Below are 22,219 nucleotides of genomic sequence, written 5' to 3'. Positions count from 1 at the left end.
ACAAGGTATACGATTGAGGAGAAATACATTCCAATTTAAAAATGGCCTGATTAAGTCAGATTTCTACGAAGAGAATTTACCCTCTAAAGAATTATTAAATGTTTGGATAATCCATTTAAAAAAATTTTTTTTAGTATTTATTTATTTTTGAGAGAGGAGGGGAAGGGCAGAGAGAAAGGAAGACACAGAATCCAAAGCAGCCTCCAGGCTCAAGCTGTCAGCACAAAGCTCAATGAGGGGCCTAAACTCAAGAACCATGAAATCATGATCTGAGTCAAAGTCAGACAGATGCTTAACTGACTGAGCCACCCAGGCACCCTTGGATAATCCACTTATAATAAAAAGAGACAGAGAGAAATATACCACACTACCACTTATAAATAAGTTATGCAAAATATAAACTTACAACTGATCAGTGCCATTCAAATAGAATGTCCTATGATGATGGAAATATTTTGCATCTCTGCTGTTATAATAGGCAACAGCAAGATGTGTCTAATAAGTGCTTGAAATGTGGCAAGGACGACTAAGAACTGAATTTTTAATTTCATTTAATTCTAAAAAAATTTTTTTACATTTATTTATTTTTGAGAGACAGAGAGAGACATAACATAAGTTGGGGAAGGGCAGAGAGAGAATGAGGCATAGAATCCAAAGCAGGCTCCAGGCTCTGAGCTGTCAGCACAGAGCCCAACGTGGGGCTCGAACTCACAAACCATGAGATCATGACCTGAGCCAAAACTGGACGCTTCGCCGACTGAGCCACACATGCGCCCCTAGTTTCATTTAATTCTAATTAATTTAAGTTTAAATAGCCATGTATAGCCAGTGGTACTGTATTAGACAGCAGTTTATAACAATGTATAGGAAATATAAGGGAGAGAAGCACATGTTAAATGATACCATAAAGTTACAATCAGCAAAATTCAAATCAGATCAGACCATAGGAACACCACCACTACGGAACATGAAATTTGAGTTTCCTCAAAAACAAAAATTTGCAAGGAAAACAAAGGGAAAATGGAATGAGAACCTAGGGTAAAGAAACTTAAAACATCACCTCATCACAATGTATGAATCTTGTTTGAATCCCAATTCAAGCAGACTGACACAGATCTAACTAAGAGGCATAGAAATATGAACACTGGCTGGTATGTGATATTACAGAAATGCTGCTGATAACGGCTGAGGCTGTGTAAGGACTACATAGAGTTCATTACACTTTTCTCCCTGACCTTGGATATGTTTGAAATTTGTATAATAAAAATGTAATTTTAACAGTATTCTATCAGGCCAGTCAGCCATCAAGCAAAATCTCCTTTTCTTCCATGACAAGAAGCACAATGTCTCCAGTTTAAAAAAAAAAAAAAGTATCTCTCATTGTTCAAAAATTTGTTAACAGTAACTGTGAAGCCATATGTCTCTAAAAAGTATAAATCTCCACTGTCTCCCCCAAGCTCTAACTTAGAAAATGATTTCTTCAATGTGTTGTCCAAAACCTCTTAATCCCTAGAGATATTTCCTCACGCTGTTCATTGCCCTTGATAAATCCTGGAGTGAGAGTATTGGTTATTGCGATCCAGCATGGCAGCCTACCATTTATTCCAGAGTCACCATGGGAAGACAGCACATCTACTAATGCGTCCAAATATAGCCCCGTGTCTACTCAGTACAAATACCAACCACCACAACTTAGCCTGTCTCCCTAGCACTAAGAGCAATTCTCCATGTACCTGTGCCTCCTTATTTTTCTCAATGAGTTAGTCTCCGCACTTTGGCATAAGCCTTATACGGGTTATATAACCACACTGGTGGCAGATTCCTTGGTTCCTTTTTTGATGTCTCTGTTGGTCACATTTTTCCATTCTCCATTCTTACAGTTCTGTTTATTGATTCCCATGGACCACCTCCTTACCACAGCAGAGGGTATAGGCACCTATTTCTATAAGATACCAATTCTACCCCAGTGGGCAGAACCTCACTCTTAAAATACAGATCCTGTAGCAACATGTTGCCTTTCTTCTTTTTCTGAGTCCTACTGCTGAACTTTTCAGCCTCAGTTTCAGGTTTTAATTCTTGCTTTTTTTTTTTTCCATATTACCTAGAATTCACTCTAGTAAACAGCAACACAGAATAAATCTTTCAATAGTTTGTCTCTAAACACAGTTTCAAGTCTGCATTTAGTGCACGTGTAATTACAGGCTACAGGCCCACCCCTAGCTCCCATTCCTCCTCACATTGGTTGGAACATCAGGTAGACTTTTCTAACCCCTTAACAACCCTATAACTTCTCTGGTAGGAAATTATACTTCTAGAATGAGGGGCTGGTACTTAAGTTTCTCCGCCTCAAATCCGTCACAACAGTTTTATCTCAGAGGCAGCAAGATAACATCAAAAGGCTTTTGCCAGCAACCTAGTAGCAATTATTACTTATGAACAGTGCGTTTTACATCAATGTATTACCGATCAGAGAATCCCTCCCTGTACCCATCCCTGAGAATTTTAGAGAAGTGGTTTTGTTTCCCCCCTTAAAATTAAGTATGAGAAGCACCTGGGTAGCTCAGTCAGTTAAGAGTCGGACTTGGTTTCAGCTCAGGTCATGATCTTGTGGTTCATGGGTTCGAGCCCTGTGTCAGACTCTACACTGACAGTGTAGGGCCTGCTTGGGATTTTCTCTCTGTCCCATTTCTCTGCCCCTCTCCTGCTTATGCTCTCTATCTTTCTTAAAATAAATAAATAAACTTAAAAAAATTAGTTATGAGTCTACCTATTCGCAGGCTTCAGGATTATTCAAAGTATTCAGTGTACAAGTTCATTTAACTGCTCTTTCTCAGATTCTTATTCTTCATCCCCAAACATACTAAATGCCTTGAGTTTGAATGTTTTAAACTGCATTATTACATGCCACCTGCCATCTTATTTGAGGAACATACACAAAAAGAAACATTTATTCTAGGATAAGAAATTAAATAAAGCCAACATTACTTGTATAAAATAGGAACAGAGACTGGAAGCATGGCTTCTAAACAGATGGCAGTTGTCTTTGGAAGAGTGTGAGTCCTTCAGAGGAAAGGACTATTATTAGACCAAGGAGTATTCACCTTGGCAGGAGTTTTAATCAGGATCCATTTCTCTGACCAGTTAGTCAAAGGAACTGACTGAGTGCTTTTGCCTGCCAATCTCCAAACAGAAGGTTAAATATAATACATAAAGAGATGATAACCTAGTCCTCCAGCTACTCCTAATCTAGCTGAGAAGCCAGAATAAGATATCTGCAACACAGCTGAAGAATACAGAACTGCAGTGGAAAAGATTCAGCACCCATATGCATCCATTTCACCAAAAGAAAGGGGGGAAAGGGCTCACTGCTTTTTTTTTTTTTTTAATTTATTTTTTTGAGGATGGGGAGAGAGGCAGAGGGAGATGAAGAGAGAATCTTAAGCAGGTTCCACACCCAATGAGGAGCCAACAGCCCAGCACGGAGCTGAGGCAGGGTTCAATCTCACGACCAGTGAGATCATGACCTGAGCCAATCAAGATCAGATCAAGAGTGAGATGCTTAACCAGCTTAGTCACCCAGGTGTCCCAAGGGCTCACTCAATACTTCAAACAAAACTGTGTTCGGTGGAACAAACTGTCTTACGACCTGCTACATAGGGTGGAAATCAAATACAACACGATACTCCCTTCATACTTACCACTCCTTAGTTATTTTTTTTTACCTTTTTACAAATTAGGGCTCTACAGGGTTTTGTCTAAACACACACACACACACACACACACACACACACACACACACAAAGTTTAAAAACCATTAAACTGAAAGATCTAAGGTCTCTTCCAGTTCATAATGTTCCATAATTGTATGATGTCTCTATCAACTCTGGCTTATCACTGAAAGCACCAGATTTTGAACAGATTGTTGAACATTCTGCTTACTGTTCTTATAATGTCTACCTTAGGATGGCATTATGTTGGTTTTGGAGAAACTGAAAACCTGGGTAACATGGTTTCAAGTGGCCATGAGAAAGAATCAACCGAGATACTCACTCCTGAAAGTACTTACGGTAAAAAAAAAAAAAAAAGTCAGTTAACAAAGTAACTTAAGACTTGGTAGATATAGGTGGCTGCCACTGTAGATAACTATTCTCAAACTATTTAGTAACACTGCATCAGTAGTAATTAATCTTAACACAAAAATATGTAGCTCCATACATCACATGTAAATGAATTACACAGCAATACATTTAATTATAAGATTAAACCCCACTGTTCAACGTAATAATTAAATGCCAACAGTAACTTAAAGAAAATATAAACCCCATTATGATGAAATAAACTCCTAAGACTGCTTGAACTGATTACAATACATGCTACCCCCCAAACAGAGTAAGTGGAAGCCTGTAAGTATTCTTCCAAAAGCCTGAACACCAAACTACGTTACTTGAGTCCTGCCCGTGTACTCATTTCCGTTACTGTAATTCCCACAGAGCAGAACCAGTACCAATCATAACAAAAGAACCGAGTGAAGAGCCAAGGAATATGCTCAGTTTTAGGAATCTCTAATCTGGTATAAACTCCAGTGATAGGAAAAACAAAAATAGTTATTAGTGAGACAGTCAAATATAGCTGAAATGTTCTTCTATTAGTTCACCCATCAAATACTATTACCATTTGGCTCAAATATGAAATTTACACTGATTCTGTTCATTAATGCCTTCAACTCTCTGCAGTAGAAGTTTGAGTCATCAGTCTGGAAAGTTTGTATACACCACCTTCTGCTGGAGGAGCTCTTCTGACAAGCACCGACACACATGCTGCCAATAGGCGGGGGCATCTGAAGAACAGACTTGCCTTCACTCAACGTGCAGAGGCAGAATTTAGCATTACTAAGTAACTGCCCGCCACTGTGTACATGCACACATGCACACACGCGTGCACACACACACACACAAAACTGAACAAGACAACATGAAAATGGACACAAAAACAAAATCCAAACAACAGAAAACAATTGATGGTTGGTGTTCCATTTAGCTATAAGATAGTGTGTTCTACAGAAACTTATGGGAATTAGAAAAACTTCAGGGGCAAACGCCTTTTAAAGAAAGAGACACATAGGTATAATTCTGTTCTCGGAAGTGTCATCACCTGACAGACATCAGAACGGATGCCAGTTTTCCAAAATCCTTGACTACTTAGCTCCACTGTTACTTCTCGCCTCATTGTATTCTTCTGCCGTATTTTTTGGAGCGCTTCCTAGAAAAGAACTCATTACAATGAGTAACCTGACAGTTGTAAAGCAATATTAAGCCAAACACCAAGCATTAGAATATAAGCTGGATTCACTGAATATCACCCTTATATTCAGGTATTCAAACCTCTTTATGCCAAACTACAATACTTTATTTGAAATGAAGGTCAGGATACTCAAAGCCTTGGGTGTAAGTCAGCCTTTCCTGGTAACTAGATAAGAAAAAATTTAAACCAAATCAACTAATCAACTATTCTGGTGAGTTCATATAAAAAAAATGACCTTTTGCTGATAAAAGAAACAAAATGTGATGTTTGGGACTTAAAATCAGCATGTAAAAATTATATTTATATCAAGTTTTATATTAGGCATTTACATCTAGGAAAGGTAATCAGTAAATTAATCTGCAACCCATCTAATTCTAAAAGTTGCCTTCTAATTTGCAAAACTCTTACGAAAACTCTTGCAGCAGGGGTACATTTTATTTAAAAAAGACAATGACTCAAAACTTTTGTAAGACATAATCAAAACTTTGCAAACTTTTCTGTTTTACCTCCCTTCAAATAATTTGTACGCTTAATCAACAAAAATCTCACAGGAACTCATAACAACAACTACTGCAACACCTCCACCATTAAGTGCCTATTCACAGGCCAAATACCATTGGAGGAGAGTTAAATGGAGTATTTCAGAAGTCCACACAACCACCTATTTCCCTGGATGCACAAACAGAGAGAACTTTCAAACAGCCTCTCTTAGCCTGGGTTCCCTCCTTTTTAATGAAGCTGTCTGGCTCAAGTCATAGGAAGTGACAAGACCAGAATTCAAACACTTTTCCCAGCTTCAAAGCCTTGTTCCCTTACACTACCAATGCAGAATAAAACTTCCATGAGACAAAATCTATATTGGCATTGAATCCATTTATTCTTAAAATCATGAATTAAGACATAATCCTGGAATGCAAGGATAATACTACCCATTAGTAAAAAATATGAAATTTGGGCTCTAAAACCTTAGACGTTCACCCTACTAAACTGACAGACATATGGAAGATAATCTTTTCCAACCTTAAGATGAAGAAACTTGAGTAAGACCCAAGTTGTATTATATGCAATCTAATTAATGATAAAAAAACTAATCTAGCAAGTTTCAAAATTTGGAAAATTTCTAAAAGATATATTTATTCCCAATGGTAGGAATCCATTAAGAAACTGGCGTTTTATAGAGGGGGAAATGCTCGCTTAGATACTAAAAGATGGAAAAAAAATCAATCTGTATACTATCGTGAGGAAAGAAAAGTATGATTTTTTTAAGTGTTTTTCCATCTTATTCTAGAAGTATGGTGTAATGCAATAATCTTGAAGTAAATTTCAGAGAACAAGATTTGATACCAACCTCCCTTTGTGCCAGCTTCTGTTTGTCAGTTTGTTTAACTTTGGGACTATTTGCTAGAAGGTGGCGAAGTTTCACATAACTTTTCCACAGTTTCTGGTACCTAAGGAAAAGGACAGACAGACATCTCAGACAAGGAGAAGGAGAATCTGAAGTGCAATAAAACCAGTTGTTCTAATAGGCCTGCTGAATCATAAATTACATTCTTTTGGAGATCCTTAATGGTAACAAACCTCCATTCTAAGAAATGATATTATGTGGGGGCGCTGGGGCAGGATGACCAAGAGTCATCTGGAACCTATTAATTAAGTTCATTATTAAAAGTTTGTGTTGAAAATGAGGTGTCACTATATGCATGAATCTCTCTGGAAAGAATTCCAAAGAAACATAAAAACCAACAGAAACATGTATCGTTTCTCATCATTATCTACTTTATTTAATATGTACTTTCTGAGGTTGTTGAAAGAAAGACTCCTTACTTAACAAGGATACTGTCGCTCTCTGAACTGCCTACACTGAAAGTAAAAGTTGGAGAATATTAGAAAAGAGAATCCTATCTGTGCCAATACCCAAGCTATACCGCTGTCTCCATTTCTCCACTGGAGAGGGAAAAAGACAAAGGGTGTGCACCAATTTGTATTTACCATGACAAAAATAAGCTTATTTGTTGCAGCCAAATATGGGATAAGCTGGCTCAGTGTAAAGGATCCTGTTTAAGCATCCTGGGAATGAAGAGAAATGCGGTCCTTAGCAGCACACAGTCCTGCCATCGAGAGTCCATGGCAGCCTATCACATTCTACTAACATTTTTGACAAGAAGGGACTTTCAAAGAATTTTCTGTCATATTCAAACTGCTCCTTTCTTGGCCTTAGCTGGGTCTCTCCTTTTTGGTAACAACTTTTTTAGAGAATGGAGGAAAGAAAGAAGTACTTACACAGTGCCTGGTTCACTGCTTCATACTTTTATCCAAAGGGGGGAAAAAAAGAACAAAACCCTTTAGCCTCTTCTAATGTATCAGCCAGAATTGTATTTATGAATTGAAAATCTCCCATGCCCTTTTCTCCCATTATGAATCCTTAAAAAAAAAAATTAAGTCAGGAAACTGTTTGTTTGTTGGTTGGTTTAACGAGGTAGGAAATCCAAACACTTCTGAAGAATATAATGGTACTACTTCCATTCCCACACATCCTCAGCTTTTCCCAGAAAAACACTAACAAGCCAGTTGGAAAAACTCAAATGTGGAAAGTAACATGGATTCTAGAGCCAGAAGTCATGCCTTCTCCTAAGAACACAACCTTTGACTTTGCATGGGATCCTGAGCTCTTATTAAAATGCCTCCCAAAATAGAACTCTGCATAGATCCAGCAGTGCTAGGAACCAACATGGTGTTACTTTCCTCTAGAGTGCACTGAAAAAGTAAATAATAAAAACAATAAATATTATAATAATGAAAAAGGAAAAATTCCTTAAGGGTTAAAAATATATGGGGCTCATGTTGACCAAAACTGCCAAGGATAATCACTGAATAATAATTACTACAGTCAAATCAATAGAGAAAGTAATTCAGGTGCTACCAAAACATGTTTCATTCAGTAACCTAAATTTGGAAACATGGCTCATTTCAAGTCTTAATTTTTAGAAAGAAAGCATCCACTAAAGGGTATTCCTCTGCTAATTCAGCTGTTAGTAGAAGGTGAAATTGGCTATGACAAACACTGAGAAATATCTTACTGTGGATCTCCTGCATAACTCAACTGTGCAGGGCGTATCCCAAAGTGGACGATAATCGGGAAAGTAATAACATCAGGGTTGAACTGTTCACGATCCAGTTGATCAATGCGGACAGAGCTAGGTTTCTAGAGAGAAAAATCAAAGCCATTTATTCCCGTAAGAAGTCTTTCAGTATTGACTTTAAACTAAGTAAGGAAGAAATTAATCGGGTTTTTTTCTGGGGAAGCCTCATCCCTCAAGGGAAAATGTCATTTAAAACACTTTAATCACAGCAGCTATTCTATATAAAAACTATAATGTCATCTCTGTAAATGAGTCTATGCCACTTGGCATAATGAACAATGAGTCTGTCCTTTTTTACAGTCCACATAGAAACCTTTAAAAATTAAACTTTTAAAAGGACACCCAGTCAGATATAACTTTTCCTTAACCTCTCCAAAGACACAGGGGAAATATTCCACATTACAAGGAAGAAATGTGCTGGCTTATTCTGTTTCATTTCACATATCAAATGAATGGCTTACTTCTACTCAGGATGCACAGATGCCTCTATATACTTTTTTCCATGAGTTCTCTATGTACCTTGTTTTTTTCCTTTCTTTTGTTTAAATTGGAGTATAATTCATATAAAAACATTATACTGGTTTCAGATGTAGGACATAATAATTCAGTATTTGTATACACTGTGAAATGAACAAATGTCACCATACAAAGCTACAAAATTTTTTCTTATGATAAGAACCTTCAAGATCTTTTCTTGGCAACTCTCAAATATGCAACACAGTATTATTGACTTATAGTCACTATGCTGTACACTACATCCCCATGACTCGTATTTTATAATTGAAAGTGTATGATCTCTTGATTCACTTCACTCATTTTGCCCACTCCCCTTCCTTTCTGGCAACCACCAATCTGTTCTCTTTTTCTAAGTTTGGATTTGCTTTGTCCATTCATTTTGTCTTTTAGATTTCATACATATGTGAAATCATACAGTTTTGTCTTTTTCTGTGAATTATTTCACTTAGGGTAATACTATTGCGGTCCATCCATGTTGTCACAAATGGTAAGATTTCATTCTTTTTTATGGCTGAGCACTACTCCATTTTGTGTGTGTGTGTGTGTGTGTTCTTTATCCATTGATGAACATTTCAATTTTTTCCATATCTTGACTACTGTAAATAATATTGCTATGAACATAGAGGCGCATCTCTTTTTGAATTCGTGTTTTTGTTTTCTTCAAATAAATATCCAGAAGTGGAACTGATGGGTCATATGGTAGTTATATTTTCAATTTTTTGAGGAACCTCCATACTGTTCTCCACAGTGGCTGCACCAATTTAACACTCCCAACAGTATAGAAGGGTTTCTTTTTACCCACATCCTTACCAACACTGGTTATTTCTTGTTGTTTTGATAATAGCCTTTTTTTTTTTTTTTTACAAATAGTTTATTGTCAAATTAGTTTCCACATAACACTCAGTGCTCATGCCCACAAGTGTCCTCCTCCATGCCCATCCCCCCCTCCCCCCCACATCCATCAGTCCTCAGTTTTTGTCAGCATTCAAGAGTCTCTCATGGTTTGCCTCTCTCCCTTTCCCCCACCATTTCCGCCCTTCTCCCCCTTGTTCCTCCGTCAAGTTCCTCCTAATCCTCCTATACGTGCAAACATATGATATAATAGCCATTGTGAAAAGTACAAGGCGATAACTTGCCTTTGATTTGCATTTTCCTAAAGATTGATTAGTGATGTTGAGCATCTTTCATATGCCTGTTGGCCATTTATATCTTCTTTGGAAAAATGTCTATTCAGATCCTCTGTCCATTTTTAATCAGATTATTTGGGTTTTTTAGTTATTGAACTGTGTGAGTTCTTTATAGATTTTGGATATTAACTAACCCCTTATTGGTTATCTGATCTGCAAATATCTTCTCCCATTCAGTAGGTGGACTTTCCATTTTGCTGATGATTTCCTTTACAATCCAGAAGGTTTTTTCAGTCTGATGTAGCTCCATTTGTTTACTTTTGCCTTTGTTTGCCTTTGTAATCTGGTACAAAAAAAAATCACTGCCCAGACCAATGCCAGTGAGCTTCCATCTATGTTTTCTCTTGTTAAGTTTTATGGTTTCAGATCTTATATTCAAGTCTTCAATTTGTTTTGGGTTAATTTTTGTGTATGACAAATGTAGTAGTCCAATTTCATTCTTTCACATGTGGCTGTCCTGTTTTCTCAACACCAATTATTGAAGAGACTTCCTTTCCCCATTGTATATTCTTGCCTTTGTCATAAATTAATTTACCATATCTGCCAGAGTTTATTTCCAGGCTCTCTATTCTGTTCCACTGATCAATGTGTCAGTTTTTCTTTTTGCTAGTGCCATGCTGTTTGATTACTATAGGCCTGTCATACAGTTTGAAATCTGGGAACATAATGCTGCCAGCTCTGTTCTGTCTTAAGACTGCTTTGGCTAGCCAAGATCTTTTGTGATTCCATACAAATTTTAGGATTATTTACCCTATATCTGTGAAAAATCCCATTAGAATTTTGATAGGGGTTGCACTGAATCCTTGGATTGCTTTGAGTAATATGGACATCTTAATAATATTAATTCCAGTCCATGAGCACAGAATACCTTTTCATTTGTGTCTTCAATTTCTTTCATCAACGTTTTATGGTATTCAAAATATAGGCCTTTTACCTCCTAGTTTAAATTTACTCCTAGGTATCTTATTCTTTTGATGTAATTAAATGGGACTGTTTTCTTACTTTCTCTTTCTGAGAGTCTGCTATTAATATACAAAAATGCAACAGATTTTTATGCATTGATTTTTTTTACCCTGCAACTACACTGAGTTCATTTACTAGTTCTAGCAGTTTTTTGGTGGAACCTTAAAGGTTCTTTCTATATAAAGTCATATCATATACAAATAGTGACAGTTTTACTTCCTCCCTTACAGTCTGGATGCCCTGTATCTCTTTTTCCCACCTCACTGCCCTGGCTAGGACCCCCACTGTATGTTGAATAAAAGTGAGCATCCTCATCTTACTCTTCATCTTATGTGTTCCTTTAATTCTATACCTTTAAAATAGAAGGTACGGTGGTACGAAAAACAAATGATTAGGCTTCTGATTATGTCCATGGAGAACATATTCTTATTTTAAAAGAAGCCTCATTTGTTTTTTAATCTAATACAGAAAGAAGGGAACAGGTGGTTCCTTCTTCAGTTAATAAAATATGGCTTGTAAAATACCTTTCTTTCATCCTAAAAGCAGAAGTCCGTTCAAAGATGGTAAAAGCCATTATATAACCTCCTTGCTTATATCCAACTCTCACAGCAGTCCCTAATTAGACACTAAATTCTTTGACTCAGCTGCTTTAGAGTCAAATGCTACAGAGCTAATCCACACGGAGGCCAATAAGCTTCATTCTGCCATAAAGCAATGCCCACATTCAGAGTTTGGTTGGTGGCCTGGTCTGTCCAGGGCAGAGGGATTTCAATGGTAAAACTGGGAAAACATCCAGCAACTGAAATAAGCTGGTTACCCCACCCACAACTGTAGCCCCAGTCAGCCACCTGACATATCCAAGTAAGTGACAAAGGAAATAGACCTGTGTAAATTCATACATATTACTTTACACTTAAGTTTTAAAAGAATATTTAAATGTCAATTAACAATCAAAAGTTCACTAGTATCTGGAAAAGTTGACTTCTGCTCTCAAAATTAATAAACTGGAGAAGATTTTCTAGAAACAGGCAAACAAATATAAAATTATTTAAATGCCCATCAGCAATAGCATCATGTTATTTATCTCTAAGAACTGTTACCAAGATTTTGTCTATCTAAGCAGCAGGGTACAGTTTTAAAAGAGGAACTGCACAACTAAAAATGCTAGTGAATTATTCATGTTTTCGTGATTTTAAACACCATGCTATGGCATCAACCAAGGAAATAGTGATTTAAAATATCTATAGCATCTCTAAATTTATAGAGGGGCGAGATGAAATAAGTTCTAGACTTTGGCCACACCCTACAATATCCATCATATCAGCTTTGAGGAAGAATAAAAAAACGTTCTTGCTAATGACCAAAGTATTCCCTGGCAGAGGCAAAGTGCCTCGGTTGGGAGATTAATTCTTTTAAGTTCCGCAGCAACAAAGTACTTAATGTTACCATAATGGCTTGAAAAATTTAATAAATTCTCCAATATTCTTACCATTGGGTAATCTTTCAAAGCAAGTACTGCAGAGGATAAAATGTGGTACCACGTCTACTCTGTCTGCTCTATTCGCAAAAGATATAATGAAAGAATATTTCCATGATACTGAGTTTCAGAATATTTTCCTCCTTTAAACATATTCTTATTAATTTTAACATGTCCCCAAGTCTGGCACCCAAACTTATCTTTCTTAATTTATTTCTGATTGCTTTCTAACATAAACCTTTCATCCTGATTAATCTGGTTTCATTATCTTCAAAACAGGCCATTTATCCTCCCAAGTATATTCATTTAATCATGTCAATAAGTTCTACAATTTCTCCATTCCTTGAAGACCTCACTGTACCGTTCATGAGGGATCCCTGGCAGCCTGGTCCAGGGATACCATCTGAAACTACAGGCCTTCCTCACTGGCTTTTCTACTGACAAGTCCACTGATTCAACAATCATCACAGATTCCTTTCATATGGATATGCCATGAGTTTGTGCCTGGGCAAATGACATATATAATCTATATACTTCACTAACAGCTAGCTCAAATAGTAGTCCCCCAACAAAGGAGCTAAATGATAATCCTGGCAATGGAGTAAATATCCTTAATGCCTTTGGCTCAAAAACAAACAACGGATGAATCAGAAAAGCACCGTGGGATTTTTTTTTTTTTTTTTAAACTAGAGATCCTTGGACCCCATTACTTGAAGTATATATAGGGTGGGGACAGTCAGGGCATTCTCACATTTTCAAAAGCTCTCTAACAGATTCTAGGACTTCAGGAAATGCTAACCATTCTGTAGAAGGAAGCGCCAGGGTGAAAATGTTCCCACAGTGCACTACAGATCACAGGACTCTTCAAGCAGACCCACCAAGACAAAAAGGTGTGTTTCCCACCACACCTACCCATCCATCCTCTGACCCCACTATGAAACTGGCAGAAGAAATGTAAATTTATGCAACTATTTAAGAAGGAAAATAAAATTCACACTTAGATTGTCATAATGCTATGGATTGTAGTTTTTAGAGTACCTTTAACAATTATTTATGTGGCAGAACAATGTAATTGTAAAATCTGTATGATTTTCTTTAAGTTTTAAGTAAATTTTATGTTTAAACATATTTTTATTAAACACTTTCACTTTCTAAATTTGTTTGAAACAATCAGTATTAGCTGGAATGTTTGATTTGTAAATAGTAACATTTTGTCTGTGCAGATGTTACTGTCATGCTACAAAAAGTTGATCCAGAGTTTTTATTTTTATGAATCAAAGCTATTAAACAATTTGGCAGCCTTTTACAAACAACAGCTTTGTTTAAATAGATAACTCTGTTTCTTTACATAAAAATATTTTAATTCTCCATTTCTGGAAAACTTTATCCTGATAAGATACCAATATAACTACTTTTTAAAATTTTTTTTAATGCTTTTTTATTTATTTCTGAGAGAGAGACAGACAGACAGACAGACAGCATGAGCAGGGAAGGGTGAGAGAGAGGGAGACACAGAATCCGAAACAGGCTCCAGGCTCTGAGCTGGCCGTCAGCACAGAGCCCAATGCGGGACTTGGACCCACAAACTGTGAGATCACGAACTGAGCCAAAGTCAGACGCTTAAGCTTAACCGACTGAGCTACCCAGGGGCCCCTCAATATGTAACTATTTTACGATTACAGTAACAGAGAGAAAAACTTTTAAATCATATAAATATACAAAACAGCATTTTCTTTATGAGAAACCTATTTAACTTTTAACTTTCTGCTCTTAATATTTTCATTTTTACTTCAAAAATTTAGAAGCTAATTTTTACCAAAAAAAAAAAAAAATAAGAAACAAATAAATGGGAAATACTGGTAATAAGTATGGCAAAGGATCAATAAAAAAGGACACATATCACAAAAGAAAATTAGACAAGGGATATAGTAAGAGGCCATATCAAAAGAAAACATGAAAGGCCAAGACACATTTAAAATATCAAGTTTTGCTAGAAACCAAAATAAATACCGAACAACATAATTTGCCCCCCTGGTAAATTGATAGTATTTTTGTTAAATTAGTACAGTATAACCAATATGAAGAAATGGGCTGTTCATATACTCTTGGTCAAGTGCAAATTTTAAAACCTTTCTAGAAGGCAATTTACAACATGTATCAAAAGCCTTAAAAAACGTGCATATCTTCAGGGGCACCTGGGTGGCTCAGTGAGTTGAGCCAAGTCTTGGTTTCAGCTCAGGTCGTGATCTCACAGTTTTAGAAGTTTGAGTCCCATGTCAGGCTCTGCACTGACAGCACGGAGCCTGCTTGAGATTCTCCCCTTCTCTGTCCCTCCCCTGCTCACATTGTCTCTCTCAAAATAAATAAATAAACAAACACTTTTTTTAAAATGTGCCTATCTTCAACCTAATTTAACTCACAGGACTTTTTCCTAAAAACTTAAATGGACACATAATCAAAGACACATACATATTTATGTATATATGTGTTTATACACACATACACAAATTCAATACAGCACTATTTGTGACAGTGAAAATGTGGAAGCAACCTAGGTATCCAATAACGGGGATAAATTAAATAACTTAGGAGACTTTTCATATTATAAAGAAATTTAAAATTATGAAAAAATAATTTTGTGGCTGTTGTTTCTGGAAGAGGAAGAAAAGAAAAACATCTGAATATTAATATTTAATTGTATGATGCCAATTGTATTTTAAAACAATATGAAAATCTCTAAAGGAGCTAGAAAAGTGCATAGTAACATCTCTAGAAAATGGAATTATGGATAATTTTTATTGTCTTCTTTGGTCTGTTTCTCTATTTTCTTAATTTTCCATAGTAAAGTATATTACTTTTAAACTCAGAAAAAAATCAGATGTGAACATATCTAAAAACTTTTAAATTCTCCATAATGGGCAGAATTTACTAATCAGATGAATTTACTACTAAATATGACTATATTTAAAATTTTTTTTTATTTACTAAATATTTAAAAGGAAAAATTACTTGGGGCGCCTGGGTGGCTCAGTTAAGCATCTGATTCTTCATTTCAGCTCAGGTCATGATCTCATGGTTTGTGGACTTGAGCCCCACACTGGGCTCAGTGCTGACAGCGTGGAGGCTGCTGAGGATTCTGTCTCCCTCTCTCTCTGCCCCTCCCCCCCTCAAAATAAATAAACATTAAAAAAATAAAATGAAATTTTAAAAAAAGGGAAAATTACTCAAAGGACAAGAATGAATACTTAAAACTTTTAAAATGTTTTGTTATTGTTTTTGTCAACATTCAAACCTGGAAAGAGTCTCAGAAAATGTAATTCAGTCTCAGGACATGTAAGCACCAGAACTTACCGTTCCGGGGTTGGTAACGATCATGCCTTTGCATTCTTCTGCATATTTCTGCCATTCAAGTTCTTCCCACTGAAGCATATTGGCGATCTCCTCTTCGGGAACCAGGGCTTTGCTACACCGTAATAAGTAAAGGAGAATCTGGTGCATGGACAGCACTTCTTTTCCTCCATCTTGAGTGGGAATGGAAAGAGGGAAACATAAGGCTACTCAACAGCCAATCATTAGGCGAATAAGAAAAAACAAGACAATGAGGTTTTCGGAAAAAGAGCATTTATAAAAAAGTAATTTAGAATTTACATTGTTTAACCAGGTGCCAAATAATACAAAAGCGATTTGTTTCATTGATGAACAGTGCTCATAAACTATCTCATTTACTAAAATGGCAACAACATTATAAATGATAAAAGGCTCCATTTGCGAGGCATGAATATAAAAATAGTGCCTACCTAAATTTAAAACCACCTAGCATAAAGAGCCACAGTTTATAATATACAGAAATATGTTATGTCTTAAATATTTTATCATTTTTTCTAAGGTAACAGATGAAAGCTCTTTAGAAGTGATGTTACTGTCTTAAGGAAATTCTAAGCTTTTATGAGATATTTATGGATGTTTCCAATAAGCTATTGTTGCATTATGGTCTAATTTTTTGGTGCTAATGTGCTGCACCTGCCATGATGAATAGCACTAAAAAGCCTGTACTAATATCATGAAGATCATTACGGAGTTAGTACACGGAAAAAATATCAAGTACTCTGTGGCTTACAGAAGCATATATAACCAAGTACAGAGTATAACAACAACAAAGGACATAATTAAAATACCTTGGAAAGAGCCAATTAATCTGGTACTTGATGAACCAAAGACATTAATATAATGTGGCCATTAATTTGGGGTTCACATACTTCTGCCTTCTCTTTGGGCTTAACTTCTTGACCAGTGCATTCAATCAACCACCCTGTATTCCTTTTCTTTGCCCTAATCTTTGCCCAAGGAAGGACAAGAGGTCTGAAGGTATGGAGAACAATGACCACCCTCCCCAGGTCAGGAGATATGCTAGGAACCACAACATGGGGCCAAAACACTTTATGGAGAAACAAGGGGACCAAGATGGTAGGGATAGGTGGGCATAGATGAGAGTGTCCTATTTGTGCTAGAGGGGTTAGTGGTACCCAAGGAATTTGGGGTACTAGAAAAAGAGGATGAAAGATCTTTAATATGAGTTGCTGTGAGATAAAAGCCTGGACAGGATTACACATATGAGAAATAAGAAAGTAAAGATCAAAATTTCTTTTTAATCTGTATATATTTTTTTTAATCTCAGATGCTGTTATGGAACTGGACAGAATTGCTCCTACAGAGCTACTACATATGTAGGCATGAATTCATTCATTAAATACTTGCTTATATTCAATAAGTATTTACTGAGTACCTATTACGCAGCAGGTATTCTTCTAGACCCTGGAAACACAGGGGTGACCTAAATAGCTAAAACCCCTTATATTACCATATAAGAGACCGTAAAAAACAACTACATGACAGATCAGGTCAAGGTGAACATTTTTCTGTAAAGTAGACCAAGTGGGCAAGGGACTACAGCTGTATTTAAAATGGTGGTCAGGAAAGGAGTCTTCAAAGAGATATCACGTGAGCAAAGGCTAGAAAGAAGCAGGGGAGCCCACCATGCGGCAATCTGGGAGAAGAGTGTCTCAGATAGAAAAAACAGCACAAGTGGCTCTGGGAAAACGGGACAGATGTGTTCTAGGAACTGCAAAGAGGCCACCGTGGATGGAGTGAAGTAAGGAACAGAGTATGAAAGAGGCGGCAGGGAAGTCGGATCTTGCACAGCTTCCACAGAGCACAGTAAGAACTCTGGATTTTATTCCCACAGGGAAGCAGGGTTTTTACCATTATGTGCCAGGCACTATGATGGTCCCCTGTCACAGCCATGGAAAAAAACAAACAAAAACACAAGCTCCAAGTCCTCAAGACACATGAAGGCTGAAAATGATTAATCACAACAGTTCCTAGAGGAATCTTTGTAGGTAGCATTCTGAAAACTGAGTTCCCTTAATCAAAGACAGAGTCTCCAGAACAAGAAGAAGAGGGGGAGGAGGGGGAGGAAGAAGGGGGGAAAGGAGGAGGAGGAGGAGGAGAAGTCATAATCATCGTCATCCAAGAAGTGACTAAAATACAATCAACTCATATGAGGACATGTTCTACCTACTGATTTAGATTATTGCTCACGGCAGTGAAATTTTTTTATGCCTCATTATAAAACATCTGCTTTAAATCCAAGAGTCACCTTTGATTAACATACTTCCATCGTTAAGGGCATATTTCTCAGAGTCTGTCTCAAAAAACATTTCAATGTCCTTGCATGTAACATGTCTTCCTCAATCCATCATGTTCCCCTCTTTGTTAAGGAGCCCGGCAAACCATAATGCCTGTTTGTCTCAGCCCCCTGTGGTCTCTACTTCTAGGGGGTCTGAGGCAAACAGATGGACAAGAGAACTCTAAAACCAGAAGACGCTGATTTATGGTACATGGGTAAACATACAGAACAGCAGAGAGAAAGGAACCCTAGAGAGACCTGAGAAAACTACCACACTGCCTGGCTTCACTGGGAACCAAGAAAAGAGTAAAATACTACTTGGCTCATAATGTCTACATTTGGTAGTATCCCTAAAGACAACTGTGAGCCTACAAGGATCCGTCAGAAGCCCAGGATGCCATATGAAGGAAGAGAGTGTTGTTCTGTTACAAGGAATAAAATCCCCAAATTTTATTTGGGGAGATCGGTGTACAGTGGAAGGAGCAACTATATGCAATGCCAGGTACACAAAAAAGCACCAGAATCTCCCCTCCCCTAGCAATTACGGAGGGCTGACTTTTTGGCACCGCAAAGAGAAGTGAACTAGACTAAGTGCTATGAATTTAAAGTGAGAAGACTAAGAAACTAAAAAAGTATTGGAAGAGGGGGAATACCTGAGCCTACAAACAAAGGGCAGGGCTCAATTTAGGAGAATACCTGCAAGATAAAGAAAAAAGGCCACCAAATGCTTATAAGAATGCTTTTACCTAGTTCAGGTGCAAAGCTGCTAATGAGAAAAAAGAGCTTTATAGCAGTGTTGAAACTAGAGCCATTTAAAAACATGCACATCGGTGCAAAGTTGGTAATGCTGAAGGAGAAATTGTAAATCCATGTTGAAACCTGCTAAATATTTTAATTGGCCACTAACACCTAAAAGGATAGGTGTTTACTACTGTGACAAAGCAGAAACTCAGGACAGATAACTGGAGATGAAAGGTTTACCCAGGGGAGCATGAAGGCACTGCTCCAGGTCCAGTACTGGGACACAGTCCTTATGGAAATGTCAGAAAAGGAAGATGAGACCAGGGTCCTGCCAGAGCCTGCGGGGCCAGGGCTGCCTCCCTCTCACCCAGCCCGGTAAAAAAGCCACTCCATAAATACTCGTGGAATGATTTTCTGAAGCAGATAAATAACATAGCCACTTGCTTGCAAACTGCCCTGAATTTACTAATGTTAATGAATTGGCTCTTTTGGTTTGTCTGCTTTGCTACATGTTTATGTTGGGGATTTATGGAACTATGTCACTGAGGGCTAGGAAGTAATTTCTATCTCATTGGCTGAGATAAATAGGACATGATATAAATGAGAAATGAGAGCGGGTAAGCTAAGGTTAGCAGGAATTCTGCCAGCACTGGGACTGGAGCTGCGACAACGGCTCATTATTCGGGAAGAACTGGAGTTTGTGTTTCAGGGAATGAATCTGGACAGTCATTACCGAACTGACAGACTTTATAAACTGTTTCTCAGAGACCCAATTCTCTCAGTTTATATTGCTTGATTATTTATATGGGGGGGGGGAGGGCAATTTGTTAGGAAATTTGTGTTAAGGATATGCCTGGTTAAGCAAGGTTTTTTCAATGGTGTAATAGTTATTTTAAGAACTATAAAAATACCTTCCTCTTTCCTACATGGAGATGACTGTATAACTGCATTATTATGTTTCCTGTATATTCCTGCTAACATGTCTTCACACAATCTCAACTTTTGAAAATCTGTATTAACAGATATTTTCTAAACTTCCCCCTCAAAAAAATCACTCTCCAAATAGAAAGTTATATTAAGATGCTGTATCAATTGATGTTTTTATCAAATTACACTTGACTCCCTGGGAATTTTGAGATAGTTCCTCCACTGGCTCTCTCTCTCAGCCGTACCTTGCAAACTGCTTCTCCAGAATGGGGCAATTTCCAAAAATCAATCTGCAAGGTAATAAATAGATTTGCAAAGCTGATTCAGGAATTCTGAGGCTTTACTACAGTGATGATGTAAACAATGACCAGGTTTCCCAGAAGTACAGCCTCCTGTCTGGAGTTATGCCCTGCCCTGGCCCCAGCTAGAGCAAGAAGAAAACCTTTAACTCAAGGAGAGCTCTTATCAATAGTCTGGCTACCAAAGGTAGAAGCAGGGATTGGAAAGAAACAAAAATTTGAGAAAATCCTTAAAATCTCAATAAGGATGCTATTTATTCTGTGCTCTGACACCTGGTAAACTGTCCTGCATTAAATAATCTTGGTTTAAACTATAAGCTTAATTTTGGATAAATCTGTATGGAGCAAATGAAACAGCTGTCTTCAAAACTGGGTAAACCAGGGAACTAGAGGAAAATCATGACTGATACACATCAATTAGATATAATAAATTGATATAAATGAAAAGTAAATGATGATGAGACGATCATGAAATACTTGAAATATATGAAAGCTGCTCATTCTCTTAAGAGTACAAGTAAGATGCAAATAGTCACCATGAGATTACATTTGCCTGTCAGATGGACAAACTATAAAAGACATAATATTCAATGTGGAAAAGATATATAGATATATAGAAAAAAGATATATAGAAAAAAGATACTGTTAAAAATGTTGATTAGAACTATATATTATGTCCTCTCTAGAGAACATGTGGACATCTTTCTAGATTTAAAATGTGCATACTATCTTAAACAAGTAATTTCACTTCTAGAAATCTAGCTTATAGAAGATGCACAAGACTATTGTCAAAGTATTTTTATGTACTGGAGAAAAGAATAGAGAACTCCAAAATATTCGTCACTAGAGGAACTATCCAAAAAATTAACGTCCATTCATACTACGGAATGCTATGAGGGTGTTAAAGAATAAGGAAATCTATTTTTATAGAGGATGTCTGAAATAGCCAAGTAAAAAAGGCAAGTTGTATAACATATTTAGTGTTATCCCACTTGATAAGAAAAGCATAATTTTCCCTATATGGATTAAAACGAATACAAACTGAACCATTTATATAGTACCTACTCGTCTAGAAGGGGATGTTTTCACATGTCTAGAAGGGGATGTTTACTTTTTTACTTTACACACTTTTGTATTATTTGTGTACACACACACAGTTGAGCCAATAAAGGTAACACTTCAATTATGTGAAGAAAGTATGATTTTTCCAACTGATGGTGCAGGGTCAACTAGATATCCATATTTAAAAAAAGGAAACTCTCATATCAATTAGAAAAACAAATTTTGAGACATATTAGAGATCAAAATTTCTAGAAAATCCAGGAGAGGATCTTGATGACCCTGGGATAGGCAAAGATTTCATAAACAAGGTACAAAAAGCTCTAAGCTTTTTGAGAAATTTATGTATAGACTATATTAAAATTAAGAATTTATGTTCATCAAAAATCACCATTAAGATCATGAAAAAGCAATCCGCAGAGAAGGTATTAGCAATCTATACCTCTCACAAAAGTCTCATCTATAATCCATATACTATATAAATACCTACAAATAAATGAGATAAAGGCAGACATCACCCAATAGAAAAATAAGCTGAAGACTTAAATAGGCACTTCAAAAGACAATATCCAAATAGTCAATTAATATATGAAATGCTGCTCCATTCCATAAGTCATTAGGGAAATGAAAATTAAAACAATAATGTAATACCTCTGAACACTTAACAAAATGGCTAACTTGAAAAAGAGAGAAAAATGCCAAGTGTTGATGAGAATGCAGAATAACTTCAACGGTCATACACACTACTGGTGAGGAGGGAAAATGGAACAATCATTTTGGGGAACTGTTGGAAATTATCTACAAAGCTTAATATAAACACAACCAAAATTTCCACTCCACTCCTAGGTATATAACCACAATGAGAAAGCACAAATATACACTCACCAAAAGGCATGTACAAGTATAATAATGAACATATGTAT

At 36.8% G+C, this 22,219-nt stretch overlaps 1 protein-coding gene across 6 annotated transcripts in view; it reads right to left on the bottom strand.

Moving 5' to 3' along the window:
* The window catches only part of DROSHA (drosha ribonuclease III), a 125,881-nt gene that overhangs the window by 56,635 nt on the left and 47,027 nt on the right, over nucleotides 1–22,219 (bottom strand). For 5 of the 6 annotated variants that reach the window (XM_077755843.1, XM_077755847.1, XM_077755846.1 and 2 more), the window contains 4 exons: nucleotides 15,936–16,105; nucleotides 8,379–8,503; nucleotides 6,650–6,749; nucleotides 5,152–5,259 (listed from right to left, as the gene is read on the bottom strand). In XM_077755843.1, the coding sequence (XP_077611969.1) occupies nucleotides 5,152–5,259; nucleotides 6,650–6,749; nucleotides 8,379–8,503; nucleotides 15,936–16,105 (503 nt within the window). The remainder of the gene's footprint in view (nucleotides 1–5,151; nucleotides 5,260–6,649; nucleotides 6,750–8,378; nucleotides 8,504–15,935; nucleotides 16,106–22,219) is intronic. The other variant, XM_077755845.1, reaches the window with a different exon arrangement.

The sequence above is a fragment of the Crocuta crocuta genome, unplaced genomic scaffold (assembly GCF_008692635.1).
Source record: "Crocuta crocuta isolate KB4526 unplaced genomic scaffold, BGI_CrCroc_1.0 scaffold222, whole genome shotgun sequence".
NCBI classification, from domain to species: domain Eukaryota; kingdom Metazoa; phylum Chordata; class Mammalia; order Carnivora; family Hyaenidae; genus Crocuta; species Crocuta crocuta.
The sequence above is the reverse complement of the archived record's forward strand: the minus strand, read 5'-3'. Positions and strand labels throughout refer to the sequence as shown.